The sequence below is a fragment of the Oculina patagonica genome, chromosome 6 (assembly GCF_052425735.1).
Source record: "Oculina patagonica isolate OP01 chromosome 6, crgOcupat, whole genome shotgun sequence".
NCBI lineage: Eukaryota > Metazoa > Cnidaria > Anthozoa > Scleractinia > Oculinidae > Oculina > Oculina patagonica.
The window spans coordinates 35,231,070-35,251,667 of record NC_135763.1 but is presented as its reverse complement, the minus strand read 5'-3'; the positions used below and the strand labels follow the sequence as shown (position 1 = coordinate 35,251,667).

The 20,598-nt window shown below is 37.3% G+C and overlaps 2 protein-coding genes across 2 annotated transcripts in view; one reads left to right on the top strand and one right to left on the bottom strand.

Moving 5' to 3' along the window:
• LOC144657243 (uncharacterized) overlaps positions 1–8,298 on the bottom strand; it is a 29,462-nt gene extending 21,164 nt beyond the window's left edge. Inside the window, exons 1-5 of the mRNA XM_078517556.1 lie at positions 8,084–8,298; positions 7,766–7,842; positions 6,990–7,030; positions 6,788–6,866; positions 6,529–6,585 (exon numbers count right to left, since the gene is read on the bottom strand). Coding sequence (XP_078373682.1) covers positions 6,529–6,585; positions 6,788–6,866; positions 6,990–7,030; positions 7,766–7,842; positions 8,084–8,117 — 288 coding nt within the window. The 5' untranslated portion in view covers positions 8,118–8,298. The remainder of the gene's footprint in view (positions 1–6,528; positions 6,586–6,787; positions 6,867–6,989; positions 7,031–7,765; positions 7,843–8,083) is intronic.
• Positions 8,299–8,480: 182 nt separating this feature from the next.
• Positions 8,481–20,367, top strand: LOC144657051 (high affinity cGMP-specific 3',5'-cyclic phosphodiesterase 9A-like). The gene is made up of 17 exons (XM_078517341.1): positions 8,481–8,699; positions 9,046–9,210; positions 11,727–11,766; positions 12,313–12,415; positions 14,042–14,088; positions 14,439–14,534; positions 14,688–14,747; positions 15,023–15,104; positions 15,225–15,320; positions 16,117–16,239; positions 16,707–16,799; positions 17,051–17,118; positions 17,389–17,494; positions 17,914–18,018; positions 18,207–18,263; positions 18,712–18,801; positions 19,224–20,367. Exons 1-17 carry the CDS (start codon positions 8,612–8,614, stop codon positions 19,485–19,487), a joined length of 1,683 nt encoding a protein of 560 aa, XP_078373467.1. The 5' UTR covers positions 8,481–8,611; the 3' UTR covers positions 19,488–20,367.
• Positions 20,368–20,598: the final 231 nt, after the last annotated feature.

Here is a 20,598-nt window from a genome sequence, read left to right as displayed (position 1 = left end):
AAACAGCGTAATGTCATACATGTAGACAGCTAATTAGAGTCACCAGTTTTCTTGAAAATATTTATAGGTTTTAACCAAAACGTGGCACGTTTTGTTTATTAAACTATTAAACAATTTGCTTTTCAACCGAAAACGGGTCATAACAGTCTAGTTTGCAAACACATTCTTATCTTCATGCAGCTACGTAACTACGGACAAAAATATTTGTGAGCAAAAACAACGCAATCATTCCACCCAAATTTAATACAATGAGGCAAAGAGTTTTCTGAATGTAGCAAAAATGGGTCACTTTATTCTGGACAGGGCGAAATAAACAGTAGCGTGGTTTGTATATTTCCGCGATTCACACGAAAGTAGTTTGTACTTTACGCGACAACTGGACAAATTTGAACTGAATTATGTGCCGAGTGTCGGTGAAGTAAAATTTAAATAGAGAGAAGGAACTGTAAAGCGAAAACTAGTGTGAAAACGTTACTGAAAAGAAACTCATGTTTTCAGTTCAGTGTTGACTTCTCGACGCGACTGAAACGAACACTTCGGTTTGATAAATAGAATTTAAAGGAAAGATAAAAACTCTCGGCTTTTTGCAATTCGTCGAGTTCATTCGTACTGTATAATTGACTTAGGTGCAGACAATGTACACAGGAGAATATTCATTCAAAAAACAATCAAAATAGACTTGTAAAATCTGAGAACACATTCGATTCGTAAACCAGAAATATTTACGAGAAGATCGATCAAGAGATAAAATGTGTGAAGTTTTAACGCATTCCGTCGAAATGGCTTTTGGAAATGAAAGCTGGTGTTTAATTTGACGGACAATCTGCTGGCCAAAGATTTAAAACAGTTCATCGCACAAGAATTTATTTGTACTTGTTTTTATACGCTGCCCAAAATAATAATATTATTCGATTCGTAGATCATGCAGAGATATTTACGCGAAGATCGATCAAGAGATAAAATGTGTTCTTCGGTGCGTTTCCGCTTGATTAAAAAACACACGTCCAGTAGAACAGAAAAATAGCAATACAGTTATTAAAAGGCTTTTACCACTCAAGTAAACAAAGTCTTTTCACTGAAAGAGTTTTAGTTTGAATCAGGATTCCTATTTGAAAAGCAATGTCACGCAACTCGCCGGCTAAGAAAACGCGAGAAAAGGTCGTTTTGTTAAATCTAATTGCCCTTTATTTTGAGCGAAAGTAGCTACAGAAACTTTTAAAACATCTGGAGATTTTTGAATGATCGTTTCGAGCGATCGTTTTGCCGGGTAGAAAAAAAAACAGAGCTTGACAACTGGAAGCAGTTTAACTTACAGTTTTCGTTGGCGCCAAAATGCTTTGCGCGGGAAAAATTTCAGACAGCTTTTAAAAAAGCTTCGGCAATTAAATTCAACACGACAATGCAAATACAATTTTTTGGTATCAATCCACACTTTTTTAATAAACTTCAATATCAACTGACTGATCGAGAGAACAAATATGAGACATGAGCTCACCTCTTAACAAGTCACAAGAACATCAGGGCCACGGCGCGGCGTCCTTAGCACAGAAATTTATGCACGTCTGTAGATTCTTTAGTTGTCTTTCCCTTTAAATATTTAAACCGCCATCAGTGATTTGACCTGCTAAAAGTGATATGACTTGCATTTTCTTTGTTATACGCTTACAAACACTTGTCCGGCCTGGTACATGTACGTATTGAACAGTGTCCAGCACTCCGTTAGTAAGTCTTGCTTTAATACAAACAGATCAAAACGAATAGTTCTCAACCAAAATTGTTTTAAAGTTCGCTCCTGTTTTCTCGAATACGGTAGTCCCGGAACTCGCATTATAAGTCGCGTATGCACGTGTAGATTTCAACGGCGGTTCAACGGTTCACCTCAAAAATGACGACGAATTAAGTCCAATCAGCAAATCGCAGAATAGGCCATGTCAACAAAACTTGATTCCCCGACTGAGTTGAAGAAGGCACTATTTCTCCAATTTAACCAATTTTCGTAGCCAAAACATTTGCACAAATGTCGCCACCGCCGCTATAAAGCACAGAACTGTCGACTAGCCGAAAAACTTTACAGAGCTCCAACGATTGAGGGAACTCACGTTCATCATTATAGGCGTGTCATCCAAATCTGTGACTGACACCTTCTGACAGCGAGCACCGTGATTGGTTCCCGTCACGTGCCTTTATGACAGCAAGCGCTGTCATTGGTCACTGTGGACGCGCCATAAGCGATCAAAGCAGCGTGTTCGCAATTCAACGGTTTAACGGTGAACATTGGAGCTCTGTAAGTTTTTCGGCTAGTCGACAGTTCTGTGCTTTATAGCGGCGGTGGCGACATTTGTGCAAATGTTTTGGCTACGAAAATTGGTTAAATTGGAGAAATAGTGCCTTCTTCAACTCAGTCGGGGAATCAAGATTTGTTGACATGGCCTATTCTGCGATTTGCTGATTGGACTTAATTCGTCGTCATTTTTGAGGTGAACCGTTGAACCGCCGTTGAAATCTACACGTGCATACGCGACTTATAATGCGAGTTCCGGGACTACCGTATTCGAGAAAACAGGAGCGAACTTTAAAACAATTTTGGTTGAGAACTATTCGTTTTGATCTGTTTGTATTAAAGCAAGACTTACTAACGGAGTGCTGGACACTGTTCAATACGTACATGTACCAGGCCGGACAAGTGTTTGTAAGCGTATAACAAAGAAAATGCAAGTCATATCACTTTTAGCAGGTCAAATCACTGATGGCGGTTTAAATATTTAAAGGGAAAGACAACTAAAGAATCTACAGACGTGCATAAATTTCTGTGCTAAGGACGCCGCGCCGTGGCCCTGATGTTCTTGTGACTTGTTAAGAGGTGAGCTCATATGTCTCATATTTGTTCTCTCGATCAGTCAGTTGATATTGAAGTTTATTAAAAAAGTGTGGATTGATACCAAAAAATTGTATTTGCATTGTCGTGTTGAATTTAATTGCCGAAGCTTTTTTAAAAGCTGTCTGAAATTTTTCCCGCGCAAAGCATTTTGGCGCCAACGAAAACTGTAAGTTAAACTGCTTCCAGTTGTCAAGCTCTGTTTTTTTTTCTACCCGGCAAAACGATCGCTCGAAACGATCATTCAAAAATCTCCAGATGTTTTAAAAGTTTCTGTAACTACTTTCGCTCAAAATAAAGGGCAATTAGATTTAACAAAACGACCTTTTCTCGCGTTTTCTTAGCCGGCGAGTTGCGTGACATTGCTTTTCAAATAGGAATCCTGATTCAAACTAAAACTCTTTCAGTGAAAAGACTTTGTTTACTTGAGTGGTAAAAGCCTTTTAATAACTGTATTGCTATTTTTCTGTTCTACTGGACGTGTGTTTTTTAATCAAGCGGAAACGCACCGAAGAACACATTTTATCTCTTGATCGATCTTCGCGTAAATATCTCTGCATGATCTACGAATCGAATGTGTTCTCAGATTTCACAAGTCTGTTTTGATTGTTTTTGTTATTATTATTTTGGGCAGCGTATAAAAACAAGTACAAATAAATTCTTGTGCGATGAACTGTTTAAAATCTTTGGCTAGCAGATTGTCCGTCAACTTAAACACGAGTTTTCATTTCCAAAAGCCATTTCGACGGAACGCGTTAAAACTTCACACATTTTATCTCTTGATCGATCTTCTCGTAAATATTTCTGGTTTACGAATCGAATGTGTTCTCAGATTTTACAAGTCTATTTTGATTGTTTTTTGAATGAATATTCTCCTGTGTACATTGTCTGCACCTAAGTCAATTTTACAGTACGAACGAACTCGACGAATTGCAAAAAGCCGAGAGTTTTTATCTTTCCTTTAAATTCTATTTATCAAACCGAAGTGTTCGTTTCAGTCGCGTCGAGAAGTCAACACTGAACTGAAAACATGAGTTTCTTTTCAGTAACGTTTTCACACTAGTTTTCGCTTTACAGTTCCTTCTCTCTATTTAAATTTTACTTCACCGACACTCGGCACATAATTCAGTTCAAATTTGTCCAGTTGTCGCGTAAAGTACAAACTACTTTCGTGTGAATCGCGGAAATATACAAACCACGCTACTGTTTATTTCGCCCTGTCCAGAATAAAGTGACCCATTTTTGCTACATTCAGAAAACTCTTTGCCTCATTGTATTAAATTTGGGTGGAATGATTGCGTTGTTTTTGCTCGCAAATATTTTTGTCCGTAGTTACGTAGCTGCATGAAGATAAGAATGTGTTTGCAAACTAGACTGTTATGACCCGTTTTCGGTTGAAAAGCAAATTGTTTAATAGTTTAATAAACAAAACGTGCCACGTTTTGGTTAAAACCTATAAATATTTTCAAGAAAACTGGTGACTCTAATTAGCTGTCTACATGTATGACATTACGCTGTTTTCTTTTGCAAGATCGATTTCACCGTACTCGTGACTGCATGAAGTTCGTAAAATGTTGTGGCACTTTTGTTTGATAACTAAAACCTATACCTTTTTTTAATTAATAAACAAAAGGCGCTATTCTTGCTTGATATTCAAAACATAAGCTGGCATTTCAAGTCTGTTGTAAAAAAAGTCCGTGGTGAAAGTAATCGCTAGCTAGACATTGTTTACGCTTCATACATACAGTTCTTGAATGAAAACTCCGCTTAATTTTAATGAACCTAGGAATTTTAAGTCCTTTCGAGCTTTTGCACGGGAATTCAGCACAAATTTTGAAAGTTGACGCGAAAAGAATTTTTTTTCTGACCGTGGTAATTTTCCCTGTCTGCCGGGTGAATCGTTTGAACATGACAGCTAGCTCTGCTGTTTATTTTGTCAACGTGTCTAAAAATAGATTTTATCACCGGCTATCTCGACTGCATATTTAATACTACGACTTTATATTTATAGGGCTGTGTTTATTTAAATCTTCTGTTCTTGCTGCCTTCAAAAAGCTCCTTATTTGCTAGGAATCGCTTAAAAACTTTCGACTTTGCAGCTCGTTCCGGAATCGCCGATCGCTCGCCGCGAAATCGCACAACGTTTATGCATGGAAAATATTCTTCCAGAAAAAGAAAGGTCGCTTAAATAGGATGCAGCAGACAAGTCTTCTGTTAAAAGTTTTTCATTTAACAATGATTTATCCATTGCTGCCGAGGTTTTGCACGGAGTTGAGCCTTATTTTTCCCACATTACGCTGCAAAGTGCAAATTTCATGACCGGCGTAAAACACATCGCTAGAAAGTTGTTCATTTCGTCGTTTATAAAATAGATCTAATATCACCGACAAACTCGACGACAAACAGGCCATCTTCGTTCAAATCCCCGGTTCTTTCTGCTTTTAGAAATCTCTTGATGTTTTTATTTTGTAATTAATAAAATGAAGAGGGCTCGTTTCCGATTTAAAACTTGAGCATCCAACAAGCAGCTCGTTGAACGCAGCCGATCGATCGCGCTGCGTAGTCAAACTTTTGGAAAATATTCTTCCTAAAAGGGAAGTCATGCCTTTGTTTTCCCTCAGTGGAATGATTTAGCAGTAGAGACTTCTAATATATATGTTTTTAAAATAATGATTCATCCGTAGCGATGTTTTTCCTCTCAATATTTTTGTATGTAATGGCGGCCGAAGGTAAAGATTTTCGTGTGCACAAAATGTTGTGAAACTTTTGTTTAATAAGCAAAAAGCGCGCGGGTTTTTTGTTTAATAAGCAAAAAATTTTTGTGTAATAAACAAAAAATACCACCTTTTTTGTCTATCAATTAAAAAATAGGGTCTTTTTTGTTTAATAAGCAACTTTCATTAGTCAAACTTGTTTATTAAGCAAAAAGACTGATTACTTGTTTAATAAACAAAAAAATTTGGAGTCCGAAAACATTTTGGGAGTCCGAAAACAAATTGAACCCTGTTATTATATAAGTTTATAGTGATTATCAACCTCCAAGAACCTTGTGACAGGTCTGTATAATATTCTGTACTTGAGTTATGCCATTATTCTGTACTCGATCAAAATGTTTCACACAAATTTAGAGAGTACACTATGGAAATGCCATGTTGGAGCCCAACAGCTTGGGCTCCAACCTAGCAGTGGGAAATCAACAAAAACATCTGGCATTCACTTCTGCTACAAAAACCGGTCAGATCACCATGTGATCATAAACAGTTAATTCAGATAATTATTAAACACTTCTCGGACAAACTCAATTGTTAAGATTGTTAAAAATCACAAGATGAAGCTTTTTTTTTCATTATATGTGACAGCCTTCTGGCAGCCATCTTTGATCTCGTGTGGCATGAAACTCCAAAATTCAAAATGCTCTATTTTAAGGACGGCAAATGATATCGAAGTAAAAACCTTCAACAAGATATACATTAAGGATGTCTTATAGCCAGTGAAGGATAAAAACTCAGGGGTCTGGCAATTGTGGATTTTAGAATTTGATGATGTCACATGAAAACCAAGAATTTGTTATTATGATAATCTCTTTTTTTAATCCATAAGACTCAACAACTTGTTTAGATGGATAGTGGTTCATTATTTGGACTGAAACTTACATGAGTAGGCATTGCTTCTGTCGATATTTTTCCAAGCAGATTATAAAAGTTTGACAACTGCAATGCAAGAAGAATAAATGGATTAACCTACATGTAAAACTGAGATCTGTCTCTCAAGAAGCAATAACAAAGTTATATTGCAAGATGATGAGATTTCTCACTGATAAGACACAAGAGAAACAAGATGAGAACAGTATAAAATACCAATGATGCTTTGGCATATGAGTAACCATTGCTGAAAACTATTGAGAGTCATCACCTTGACACCATGCTCTTGAAATCCATGAAGGAAGATGGCTTCCAATAATGTACTGATCATCAAAGCATGCTCGTCATTCCTGTAAATAGAAGACTTATCAAACATAAAAGGAATAGCAATCAGTTAAAGGAGAAAGTCAATAACCTTTGTTATTACTGAATGTGTCAGGTACTTTTAAACAATAATGTTATCTATCACCAACCTTTCTACTTCCAAGTCTGCTCCAATGTGTTTTCTCTGAAGCTGTCGAAACCAATAATTTAATTATTTTGAAGTATTATTGCTACAGTGCATACTGACAACGCATTGTTTATGTAAGTTATGTCCCTTGCCATCACAAATTACAACTAACAATCAGGCCCCGGTTGTTGTTTATCTACAGGTTAATGACCACCCTCTAGTCGATAGCTTACAGCAGTTTGCTATGCCAGCGCTTCTCCGCTGGATAGCAATTTATCTGGCCCCAGTTGTTCAAATGTTGGATAATGCTATCTACCGGTACCAGATAAATCACTATCCAGTGGATAACTGTTGACAAAAACAAACTACGCTATATCCAGTGGATAGTGATTTATCCCATGGATACCATTATCCACCCTTCAAACAACTGGAACCTGGGCCCAGTTGTTCAAAGGGTGGATAACCAATCCACCAGGCCCTGGTTGTTTGAAAGCTGGATAACACTATCCACCAGATAAATCCCCATCCAGTGGATAAGTGTTAGCAAATCATACTAGGCTATCCACTGGATAGCGATTTATCCAGTGGATAGCGTTATCCAGCCTTTGAACAACTGGGCCAGATAAATCACTGTCTACTGGATAAGTGTTCACTAAAAAACTACGCTATCCACTGGATAGTGATTTATCTGGTGGATAGCGTTATCCACCCTTCAAACAACCGGAACCTGGTGAAAAGCGTAATTCACCCTTTGAACAACTGGGCCCAGATTTATATCTATAAAATTTAATATAATACCTCTTTCACTGCAAGTGAGAGTTCACTAATAAGTCTCCTTTTAATTTCTGTGTTTCTTATCAAGTCATCTTCAGTTTCTAGAGGCAATAAAGAGTTAAAACATGAATGAGACAATTACATAGATGAATGTATCATGTTGTAAGCTTAAAAGGATGTACATGAGTTTTTATAGTACAACCAGAAATTTCTGTTTGAGAGCCTAACTTCAATCCCCAACACCAACCAAGTTAAGAAACAGATATTCCAAACTATCCTTGCAGTCGATAAGTACGTGAGACAAAATCCATTATATAAAGCACAAAGAAAACACAAGCGTACCTACAATTCCTGCCTTCTTCCACCCTGAAAACATCGTTGCCTCCTTAAAACTTTAAATGAAATTAAACTACACGCAACACTGATTTCAAAAATATGGCATTTTTTCATTTTAGAAAGGGGTTTTTATGCAGAAAAACGTTAACCATTGAGTTTAAAATCGAGTTTTTTACATGTAATCATTGAATGAAATATCGCCAAGAAAGTCCGCCATTTTTTTTTGATAACTAGACAGCTGACCATATGAATCGCTTTTCCAATGTTCGCGTTTGAAGTTCCCGTATGTAAATAAAAACCGCTGACCGGAAAGTAAACGACCCAAGTTCCCCGGATGTAATCAGAGGAAGTGACTGCTCATCCCAACCCCCGACCAACTGACTGCAGTGAAGTGACTGCTCATCCCAACCCCCGACCAACTGACTGCAGTGAAGTGCTCTGCAAATTAGGATTTACACATGTTTATCGCGTTTGAAAAGATGTAATGTAGTTTTTGGAAGGTGTAATCTCCTCGATGACCTGTCCTCGGAGAAAATGACCACAAAGGTGGTTTATTTTACTGTGGGAGGCAAGCCTGAGCAGGCGGAATTTGCGTCTGATTTTCCCATAGACGAAGTCAAAGGTAGATTTTCAGTGTGTTTACATGTACATTTTGATTGCCCTCTTTGTAGGATTGTTATCAGGAGCTTTGTGCTACTGGCTTTATTTTGATACAGAGTCGGTTTTATTCTAGCGGTAGTTTGATTCAAAACAACAATTCTAACTGTATGATCTTAAAATATTCCAAGCAAATATATGAACATTCTATCTGCATGCCTTGCTTTTAGCTTTCAGTTTGACACATCGCACAACAAATCTTCCCGTACGTACGCGTAGCAACCTCAACTGTCTAGTGTTTTCTTGATTTCCTATTTTATTTCAGTCTCTATTTGATTGAAGAATGTTTTTAATTTTCATTGTATTTATAGATTTGTTTCGCTGCGCGGCGGAAGCCGGGCCGTACGACATTCTAAAACTCTACAACACGAAAGGAAATCTTGTAAACATCTCGCCGGCTCTGCCAGAGAACACTCCAGATTCTCGCTACAAGCTAGAAGTCGTCGCCGCCAATTGCGCAAGCTGTGGATTTTGTGGTAATATCTTTATTTCCAACTGTTTTAATTGTTATGGCTGTAAAAAATGAAAAAAGACTGTTAGTTGTCGTGACGCAAATCGTAAATCAATACCCAGGTACCGTATTTTTGTATTGCCAGAGGCAATTAGTAAAAGACCCCCACTGTTTTATTTCTTACAAACAATGTTTTTATGCGAACTTTTCTTGTTTTGTTTTATCCAGTGATGACAATGTACAAGAAATTGTGGCGCCTTCATTTCATATTAGGCGCTATCGGATCCAAACAAAATCTGTCTGTAGACAAACATTTTTTACGAAACCACATATTCCCTTTAATATAATTTTCAAAATATTGAGTTACATACCCGGTTGTATGGAAGCTGAGGCCAATATGACAACACTTTTGAAGTAAAATTCACAAGACTGTTTTGTCGCTATCGACTTGTTATCGGAAAATCGATTCTTTTCTTGAAGGTCAGTCGATCAGTCGAAATCAATAGTAGTGAAAAATCAGTATCAACAACTATATTGAAACGTAGGGAGTTAAATGCAATCAAACTCACCATGATATCAAAATTATCTCGACCGCTTGATCGATCACAAATAATTATTAAGGGAACAAGAAGATATTACTCTACTAGGGAAGGTTTGCATGCAATAAAAAACCTTCCAAATCGACATTTTCATCGATCAAGCTTTCAGGTTGCAATTTTGTCACAATAGATTCTTATTTCTAATATATGTACATTTCGGATGCTTCGAAGAACAATTTAATTTTAAGATGTAAATAAAAGTAAATGGAATATGTTTTAAATTTAACACTGCAAATATCAGCACCCTAGTCGGTGACTTTTAAGTTGATAATTTTTCCTCGATGTTGGGAATAGTACAATGTGAATACGTGTTTTAAAATTTAATGCTGCCAGCCCCCCTGATGAAAACATTTGACATCTGAAAGGAATCGATTGTAGAATGTCAAATGTTAAGATGAGGAAAGATGTTTTTTATGAGTTATCACTAGAATTCTCTGGAATTTGCATGTCATTTGAAACATTTGAAATTGCCTGAAAGCCAGCTTGCACTAATGCAAATGTAAGCCTAATTGATTAAATTAGCCCAGGGTATTTTATTAAGTTTGTTGTCTTGGAAACAATTAGAAGGAGGAAATTAACTGTTTAGAACCACCAACCGGATCTAACAGTAATAGCTTCTATGCCAGATGCAAATTCGTACTTATAGATGGATATTTTCCTTTCTCCGAGCATCAGATTTGTTTATTTGAAAGGGTTACACATACCTACTCTCAATGATGATAAGAGAAATATGGTTTTAAGATAAAGGTGCTAATTATGAAACCTTATCCCCCAGATGGCCTTACAATTTCATTATCCAGGTTTTGTGTATTGTGTTGATATAATAAAGGAATGTTATTGGTAACCTCATAAGCCATTGGAAGGTCGATAATCTCTTGGCAAAGTTATAAACAAGTACTTTGTGACAGATGGTTGACATCTACAGGGCTTCTGCTGATTTTTTAGATGATTTAGTAAAAAATGTTCTATTTTTAGCAGTCTCTTGATTGAAGATTATTTTAAAACTTAAAAGAATGATGTTTATGTATGGATTTGTGTATTTTACTATATACAGTAACTCATACATGTGAATTACAAGAAAACGTAAAAGCTGTGTGTTTTGAAAATTATCCAAACATGCTATTGTTATGATAATACTGTAATTAAAAGAAAGACGGCTTATTTTGAAGCAGGCCATCTTAATGCCTAATAAGCCCCTTGCCGAACAAATAAGTATAGTGTTATGCAGATCAACCTTTCTCAACAGGAGTCACTCTTAATGAATATAAATTAAAATTGACAATGAGGATCAGGGATAGTATATTACTCCCCATTGTTGACAAGAAGAGAAAAACCCTTTTCTTTTGTTAGCTTTAGAATCATGGCATTTTATAAAGTGAAAAACTCATTAGCCGTTGCACAGTCAAACATGTCCAAAACAACCCCAAAGTACACCGTAGCCTTCACCTAGGAAGGTCATTGGAAACTCTATGAGGGGAGATTCAAATGCTTAAGTATATGTTACAGGTCAAGATAAGCTTTAGGTCATTTTTCCAATCTAGGTTTTTTTTTCACCCTAGGATATTTTTTTTTAAACCTAGTAGGCTATTTGTTTTTAACCTAGTTTATTTTTTTTATTCTAGGTTATAAGTAGAACCCCTCCCCCACCATCCTTATTTACCCTCCCCTACTATCTGCTATTATCCCCCAAGTAGTATCATCCCCATCATTTGAAATCCAGAGTAACCCCCCCTCCCCGGACAAATACCCATGGGAGGGGTGCACCACTAAGGAATTGCCACAGGTCATCTCAGGGGGTGCACACCCCCTGCAGCCTCCCCCTAGATCTGCCCCTGTAAATTATGTTTATATCCCCCCTCATGGCAGATACTTGCCTTACAAAATCCGTCCGTCAAGTATCATCTGATGGTGTAAGGACTAACATCCCTCATTTCTCTCTCAGATTCAGAGTCAGGATGTTCACTAGATGCAGTAGAAGCAAGGTATGTAATATGTCTTCTTCATGAATACCTTACACAAGGATGTGTCTTTTTAAAGCTGTCTATAAACTGTGTTACAGTGTGCAAAACTAAGAGTTTTGGATTTCTGTAGTTGAATAGGCCTTATGCATGATAACGTCATATGCTCAAAATTCACCACCAAGCCTCGTTTACGCGAGTTATTCTCAACCCTCTTCCATTCATCTTTGCTGCTTTGAGAATTCGTTCATAATAAAATTTACAAGTTTGCACGTCGAAAGCGAGGCTTGGTGGTGAAACTAGCCAGTCTTACTTAAACACAAATAAGGGCTATTTACTTTGTACTGTGCTCTAAAATTTTCAATCCTTTCCTGTTCAGTTGTGGTCTTGAACAATGTGACGCAGGCTAGGTCAGTCACAAGACTGTTAAATATCACAGTTATTCGTTTTACATAGTTTACTTTGTTGTTTCATTCCTTCCTTCCTTGACAAAAAACGTTTTTTGTACATTTGTTCAGTTATTAAAAAATACTAAATACGAAATACCTTTTTTTCTCTATATTGAAATAGACTTCAGGCATTAGAAAGAAGTCTCATTATAGAAAATGGAGAAACATCTTCTGTCGTCCAGGATATTAAACTGAAAGTTGATTCCTTTAAGGAGAAGCTAGAGGTTTGTATAAATTTGTGAATCTCATCAAACCAGGGAAGTCGCTAAGGGCTGGCTGCCGGCTAATTTTACGGGCTGAAAGAGAAATTAAATCCGGCTGAAATTTCTCTCAAAAACAAAGACTTAGGTAAAGTTTTACAGTGCGGACACTCGAACCATGAACGCCACGGCTTTATTTTCACTTTATTTGTACTTTATTTTCACTTATTTTGTAGTTATTTTTGACATTTTTCCAGAACTAACCAATCACAGCCGCGAGTCGAACAACGGTTTTTCCGTATGATTGACAGCTTATCTCCACATGAAATTCTTGCACGCAAGCTATTTATAGCCCCATCGTGGGAAAACACGACTGTTGCTGTTAAATGAAGATGGCTACATCGAGACTCTTCCGAACTGAAACCTTCAGAGGTTCACTTATGGTTTAAGTATCGATCTTTAGGTCTTAAACTGGAACGTCTCTCGACATAATTCGGAAATACTGGAGGCCGGCTTAGGCCATGTTCGCTGTAGCCTATGTGAAATCCCCGGGTGAGATCCAAAGACATCGAAGCCTTCTTTCCGTCTACAGACTGTAAGCCGAAAACGTGTGAGTATTATATTGGAAGCCGGCATATGATTTGCCAGACTCATACTTTAAGTACTAAACTGTACTGAGTGATTTGTATAACTCATCTCTCTGATGATTTCCATTACAAAGCAGATTTAAACAGTATAAATCTAATCGTACGGTTACGTTGTGTACGAAATGTTGTTTGACGTTTACCGTCGAAATAAATATTAAATAGCTTGCGTTTCATTTGTTTCTTGTCCTTTATTGAATAAGGAAGAAATATTTCCGTTTGAAACCGCCATTATGATAGTTTCACTGGTTGAATATCCCGCTGTATATTGTAAGAAGCAGACTGCGGAAAATTCTGGATTAATGTACCGCCGTTGTGTAAAAACACGCGCCAGTTTGAAAATAATGTTGAAAAAATGTCTCGGCTGTTTCTTCGACTTGCAGCTGTGATTGGCTAGTTCTGGAAAAATGTAAAAAATTACTACAAAATAAGTGAAAATAAAGTACAAATAAAGCGAAAATAAAGTACAAATAAAGCGAAAATAAAGCCATGGCGTTCATGGTTCGAGTGCCCTTACTGTAGAACTGCCAAGGCCAGTGAAGCTGGCTGTGCTTGTTGATGAGCTGGCTTAGTGTTTTCTTAGCTGCATCCTTGTCAAACTCAATTAAAATGTTGAATTCATGCATTATCATAGAAAAAAATATTGTTATATGGCTGGAATGTTGTCCTTTAGTTGTTTTTCCCATGAATCTCAATGTTTGCCTTGATTCCACCTTGGGAAACTTCAAGATTCTTAGTGGAAACAAAATTAGCTGTTTCCCTAGGGACCAGTCATTAAGTATTAGGTAATTATTACTTTTAATTAATAGTTTTAAAGGAAATGTAGTAAAACTCTTTCTTATGACTGAGTAGTACTAAAATATAAAAATTAATGCATTAATTTAAATTATTTAATAAACATAATATGTTTTAATATTATTTTTCTGTACACTGTACATGTGTACTTGACAAAGTTTATGTTGCCTTTTTATTTCTCAGACATTGTTTTTTTTGTCTTGTCTTGCAGAGTGTTGAACACCTTAGTTGGCTGGGTTTGTTTAAAGAGATGTCAAGGTGAGTCACGTTATTTTGTCAGATGCATTGGAAGAGAGACATAATGGTGTAATGGTTGGTCATTTAGGGGTGGTGAATGGTCCTTCAAAAAATGCGTGTCTCACAAAATTTTAGCCAAATTTCAAGGGTCTCGTCGTCTCGAATTTTTTTTTTGACGCCTTCTCGGAGTCTCTATTTCTTTTGCAAGGCTAAAAAGCTCTCAAAAGGTCTCGGGCTTGCAGAAAAGATATCAGTCTCACCGTCTCGCAAAGTCTCGCATTTACCATTCGACACCCCTTCATTTGGACAGTACATAAACTCTTGTTACTATAAACTGTAAGTCATCAGTGATTTCACTCTTTCTCTTTCAGTGGTACATCCAAGAGGCCCTCGTCTGAGAAACACAGTTTGCGAAGAAGAACATCCAGTGAACTCAACTCAGTGCTTGAAAAATTTAAGAAGTTGTCGTATGTTTTTATTCTGAATTCCTATACCTTGATTTTCTTAAAAACAAACAATATTGCGATTTAAATTAGATTTATAAATGTACACTTTTTTCATCAAGAGTGATTTTGCTTTCATTATTATAAACATGTAATCTTTTTATTTTGTTTTTCTAGGAATGCTGAACTCACAGATCAGACAAGAAACCTTTTAAGAAAGCCTTCATTTGATAACTGGTACAAAATTCCTTAAGCTTATATTTCAAAATCTTGTCTAATTTTATTTTATCTTGATAAGTTAACATAGTTTGCCTAAACAGTAAACATTGATCCTAAAATTTCCCAGTATATTTCCAAGTTGAGTTCTTTAGCTGGTTATTATTTTAACCCCCTTTTTATTTAGTTTTTTGGTATCTTGCACAAAAGCAGGTATTTTGGTTTCCACTAATTAGCAAGCTACAGTACAGTACAACATAACAGGAAAACTTACAATAGTTGATTTGCATTTTCAGGCAATGGGAAGATGCTGAGATGTTATATTTACTCCAACAGATGTATATAGACTTAAACTTGACCGAAATATTTAACATTGAGGTAATTTGTTAATAATATTAATAATTGTAAGTGTTGGTAGTTTATAACTAAAGAAAGAAATGCTTTACTCTCACCATAACAGTGCTGTGTTACCTGTTAACCTTTTAACCTTTTTTGCAGATACCTATGCTTCAAAACTTCTTGTTTGAGGTTTTCAGGAATTATAATGCAACTCCTTTTCACAACTTTAGACATGCTTTCTGTGTAACACAAATGGTAAGAAACATTTTTACTAGTTAATTCTCATTGTCATGAGTTCGAAGTGTGGACAATAGCCCCCCCCCCCCCCCCCTCCCCCAACCCCCAAAAGAGTTTTTAAAACAAGCTCATGACTCCCGAGTTCTGCCAGCTACTTGACTATTTGTTGCCGGTTTCACTAGTCATAGCAAAAAATGTTGTGACAAACAAGCTGGGCTTTGTCACAGCCACCTACTTTTCCAGTTGCTGACGCCAAACCTCTGCCAAACCTTGGATGCAAAAATCCTGCCGAGAATAAGGCCACTCGACCCTAATACAAGCAATGGGCTTACATATTTCAAACGTTACAGCTCTTAAAGAGAAAAATAACTTTTCTGATTATAACCCCCTATTGTACAGCTTGTTTTGTATTTTACAGTTGTTAGAGAATGCTCAGAGTAATTGTAGCGCCAAATTCATTTCATTCATAGTATCCCGTCCAAACAGAAACCGAAAGCTTTTTAAAACATGAATTTCTATCCAAACATAACTGCCCACCCCCCTCCCTCCCCCCTTGTTAACCCTGTATACAAACCTTCCCTGAAAATAAGATAGGCACACCTAAAAGGGATGTTGAGCCAATATTAGTCCAGGGAATTTTACAGTATTTGTTATTCTTCGACAACTTGCTTTATTTCAAGGTTAAAGGTCATTCAGTTTGTTTTGTCCCACCTCTACTCCTTGAGGTCGTGAATAACAAAAATTTAATTTTTTTCACACCAGTGTGCCACTCTTATGGTAATCAGTTCTTAACATATTTTCTTTTCTTTATCAGATGTATGGTTTAATATGGTTGACACAAATCCCAAGCAAAGTGCAAGATTGTGATGTTCTCGTGATGTTAACTTCTGCACTGTGTCATGACTTGGACCATCCGGGATACAATAACGCTTACCAGGTAAAAAGAAATCTCTCCGAAATTTGTTGACATTCCTCTCAGTCTTTTCAGAATAAGGCAATGTCTCTCCCAACTGCACCAGCACTTACCGGTACCACTTGCTTTCTGTAGCATAAAATGGCTACTCTCCTTATGTGGGATGCTAGTCAAATTTGTAGCCCTCTCCCACTCTCCCCAACATGTATTTTCTCTGACTTCTGTGGAAGGAAGCAACTGGAAGCTAACTGAGATGCTAGTCCAATTTCCACCCCACCCCACCCTCTCCAATATTTTGTCAGGTTGCTCCAACAATTTGCTGGACCTCCCCCCACCCCACCCGCTCTGTTTTCTGGTGTCAAGTATGATTCTGGGTGGAGAAAGACTGTGGAGAAAGACTGTCACAAGGCAATATAGCAGCATGACTTGTGAACCTCCCAATCTGGAATTACGTTTTTCAGCTTATTTTAATTTGTTCATTTTTGTCGCAGGTGAATGCCAGAACAGAGCTTGCCATAAGATACAATGACATCTCGCCACTTGAGAACCACCACTGTGCAGTAGCATTTGACATCATCTCCCAGGTAATGCAAAGTTGTTGACTGATCAAAACCTAATTCTCGTAACCTTGACATTACAACCTCACACAGACATTATTGTCTTGATATACTGCCAAATTCAAGAATTTAACAAATGAGTGGCAATCATTCAGAGATTTAGCATTTTGCTCTTGGTGGTTTTAAGGTATTTTACACCAAGAAATCGGTCTTACTATTGGTTGGATTCCCAAATGTAGACTTTATTTTTTGTGTAATATCCTCTTTTCTGTTAACAGCCCCACTGTGATATTTTCAAGAATGTCAGCCAAGATGTCTTCAGGAAATTCCGAGAAGGAATGATCAAGTGAGTGCTAGTGAAGTTTTCGACCTTATCGCAACAAACAAGTCGCCTTCTGTCTAGAAATCTCCGTAGAAGTCTCGGAAGTTTCCAATCCTTACTAACCAATGAAAAGAAAGCGCGAGTATTCCTGACGAAAGTTTTTGCTATTGGATTACGTCGAAAGCACGGGTAGTCGCTTTTCCGAACGGGACTCCGAACCCAAATCCTATTGATTGATATCAGCACTGAACAGGTTAACGTTCAAAAGATTTATTATTTTTCATTATTTTGCAGATGTATTTTGTCTACAGACATGGCGAGACACAACGAAATCTTGAACAAATTTAAAGACATTTTGGCTGATGGTTTTAACTTCGAAAATGAGGTGCACAAGTCTATGGTAAGCCGCTTATCGTACCTTCCACATTTCCGTGTGTTTTTTTAGTTAAATGTAACTTTTTTTTGCTATTCTTTGTTAAGGTATTGTAAGTGTGTTTTTCTATGTATCATAAGTGTAAGCAAAAACAAAAAAATTCTAGCTAATACTACTAATAGCGGGAAAGGAAACAAGCATAATAATGAAACTTAAAGAGTTGGAAGCGCAAAAAAGTAAGCATCTGATCGAAGTATAAAACAGTTGATTTTAACATCAAAAATCAAATGAGGACATCTTAGTGACACACTTAAAAAATTGTGCAGTCTTTGTTGGTAGCATTTTTCTTATTTGTATCCCACATTTTATTAATATTTTCTTTAAAAAAGAACTTGTATTTACGAAAGAGGTTTTAATTTTTTCTTTCTTTCTCTTTTTTATTGTAGCTGATGCAAATTATGATCAAAGTATCGGATGTATCAAATGAAGCTCGTCCCATGGAAGTCGCAGAGCCTTGGTTGGATTGCCTTTTACAGGAATTTTTTATCCAGGTTAGCTAATTTGTCAAGTTTCGTTTACGGGCAAAGCAATCACAGAGCAAACCAAGCAAAACTGGAAGCAAGATATGTCGCTGGTGCAAAGCGTAAAAAATAGTGACAGTGAAAATAAAGAAAGTCGGTGCTTTTGGACCGAGTAACATGAAATCATGTCAAAACTGTCCACTTTTTCTCCTGAACAGAGTGATGTGGAAAAGCTGGAAGGATTGCCAGTAGCACCATTCATGGACAGGGATAAGGTAAAAAAAATCTCCCGCCAAAAGGTGACACGTCCGTTTGCGTCCGTCCGAGCTCTTGTTTCCCACCAAAATGTGTTACATTTTTTGGCGTCCGTCACAGCTCTCACTTGTTTTCCGCCAAAATGTGCCACGTCCTTTTGCGTCCCGTCACAGCTCTCATTTGTTTACCGCCAAAATGTGCCACGTCCATTTTCGTCCGACTCAGCACTCGCGTTCGCCACAGGATTCAGGTGTTTCCCGCCAAGTCTGTTTGCGTCTATCACAGTTCTCACTTTTTTTCCGCCAAACTGTGCCGCGTCAATTTGTGTCTGTCACAGCTCTCAGTTGTTTCCCGCCGGAAACTTGTCCTTAATAGTATTTAGAAGACTGGATCTGCCACAAGAAAAAGTAAAAATAAACATTTGCTGCACGAATTTGATATCGGTTTTCATTTCTTGTGTTGTAACAGGTCACCAAGCCATCAGCTCAGATTGGTTTTATACGTTTCGTTCTGATTCCCTTGTTTGAAGCTCTTGGACAGCTTTTTCCAGTTCTGGAGGTAAATACAATTTCTCTCTGTGCTTATGTTTGTTAATATTAAACTTTACCGTCCGTGTTAGTAGAAGTGAAGAAGTAGGGGCTGCTGCTTAGCGCGCGAAAAGTAACCTCGTGTTGCGCTTGCTAAGCGCGAGAAAAGTGACGTCTTGTTGCCTCTGCCAAGCGCGCGAAAAGTGTCGTTGTGTTATCCCTGCCATGCGCGGGAAAAGAAGCGTAATCTGGCTAATGCCAAGGGCGGGAAAAGTAATGTTATGTAACCTTTGCCAAGCGCGGGAAAGGCTTAGCGTATGGTTGGCCAAGAACACGATCTTCGCTCTGCCTGATTGGACTAAGTAACGTTTACCGTTCCCGTGACTAAAAACCCAATTCTCTTAAAATCTCTTATTTTGATGTTGATCTTGGAAGTCGTTCCTTTTTTACCAGGGACCACTTATCGCGCCAGTTCGCAAAGCTCTGAGCTACTACACTCATATGGGCAAAACAATGGAGGAAGAACTGAAGAAACAAGAAAAGAAACACTCCAGAGAAGAAAATCAGGAAAAAATAGAAACGATAGTCGACATAAAAACGACGGAAGAGAAACCGGAGACTATAGAGACCAAGGAGGAAAAACAGGAGAAGATATTGTTAAAAGAAGAACTACAAGACAATAACATGGACTCCAAAGAAGAGATTCAGCAGCAGTAAAATAATCAGCGTGCGATTTCCTGTATAAAGATGTCGCGCCTATTATCACAAGTGCAGTCGCTTTGGCAACAATTAAAGTTCTACTTGAGGGTGTTCTTAAAATGCTGAAAATGTGGCCAATGCTGAAAAATTGTCGAAAATGAACAATTCACCGAAGGAAAAAAACAAAGCAACTGACATTTTAATGGTCAATTTCAAAGTCGAAGGCTTTCATTTTCAACAGAACAATCATCTAGTAGTACTTATTAGGATTATATTAGAATCCACCAAGCCATTTAACTGTCTTCGTTTCTCGTCAAAATCGTTCGTTCTTTACCCCCCAAGATCGGCCGCACGCCACCAGCCTTGACCTTTTAAGGTCATGACAATTTCAAATTATGTTCTCTGATTGGTTGAGGAACACGTGAACTGTAAATGCCACGCACGTGTTTGTCTTTTCCAGGAGAGATGTACCACGTGAACAAGTTTGACCAATGACACGACAGAAAAATTATTGGTAGATTCTTAAAATGTATATTTACCTAATATTTATTGACAGATTATGGAGAATGGATTTCATATTATTTTCATACTCTTGTACAATATTGAAAATCTCGAAGTATGGAATCGTTAACCACGTTCCAAGCACGAGGGAAATGATTATTTGTTATAAAACCAATTCGTTTCACACACGGAGTATTCCCCATAACCTCAGCTATTTTATGTCTTATGTAATATATAACGAACGCAATGTCAAAATGTTTCATTATAGCCATTTTTGTTGTCATCGTTCAATAGTGCGAAATTTGTTTTTGCAAGCAGAATTATCAAGTCTTCTAATTCTCATTATGCATGGCTGTTTACAAAATATCATTTCGTTGATTTTGACTATGCGTTAACTGGAACATATTGGGTTTCAAAAGGGAAGGAAAAAAGCAAAGACCAACAACTCCCCCGACTAATAGCAGCACTACAACACCGCTGTAAAACAAAATAAAACTTTGTTAAATCTTAATCGACAAGAGCCCATAATGGTGTTACAAAAGATTGTACAGTATAAAATTTATTTGTTTGCGCTTGAAAAAAAAACTCAGTGATGGCAGGCTTTCCACTGCTGCCGTCGAACTCCCTT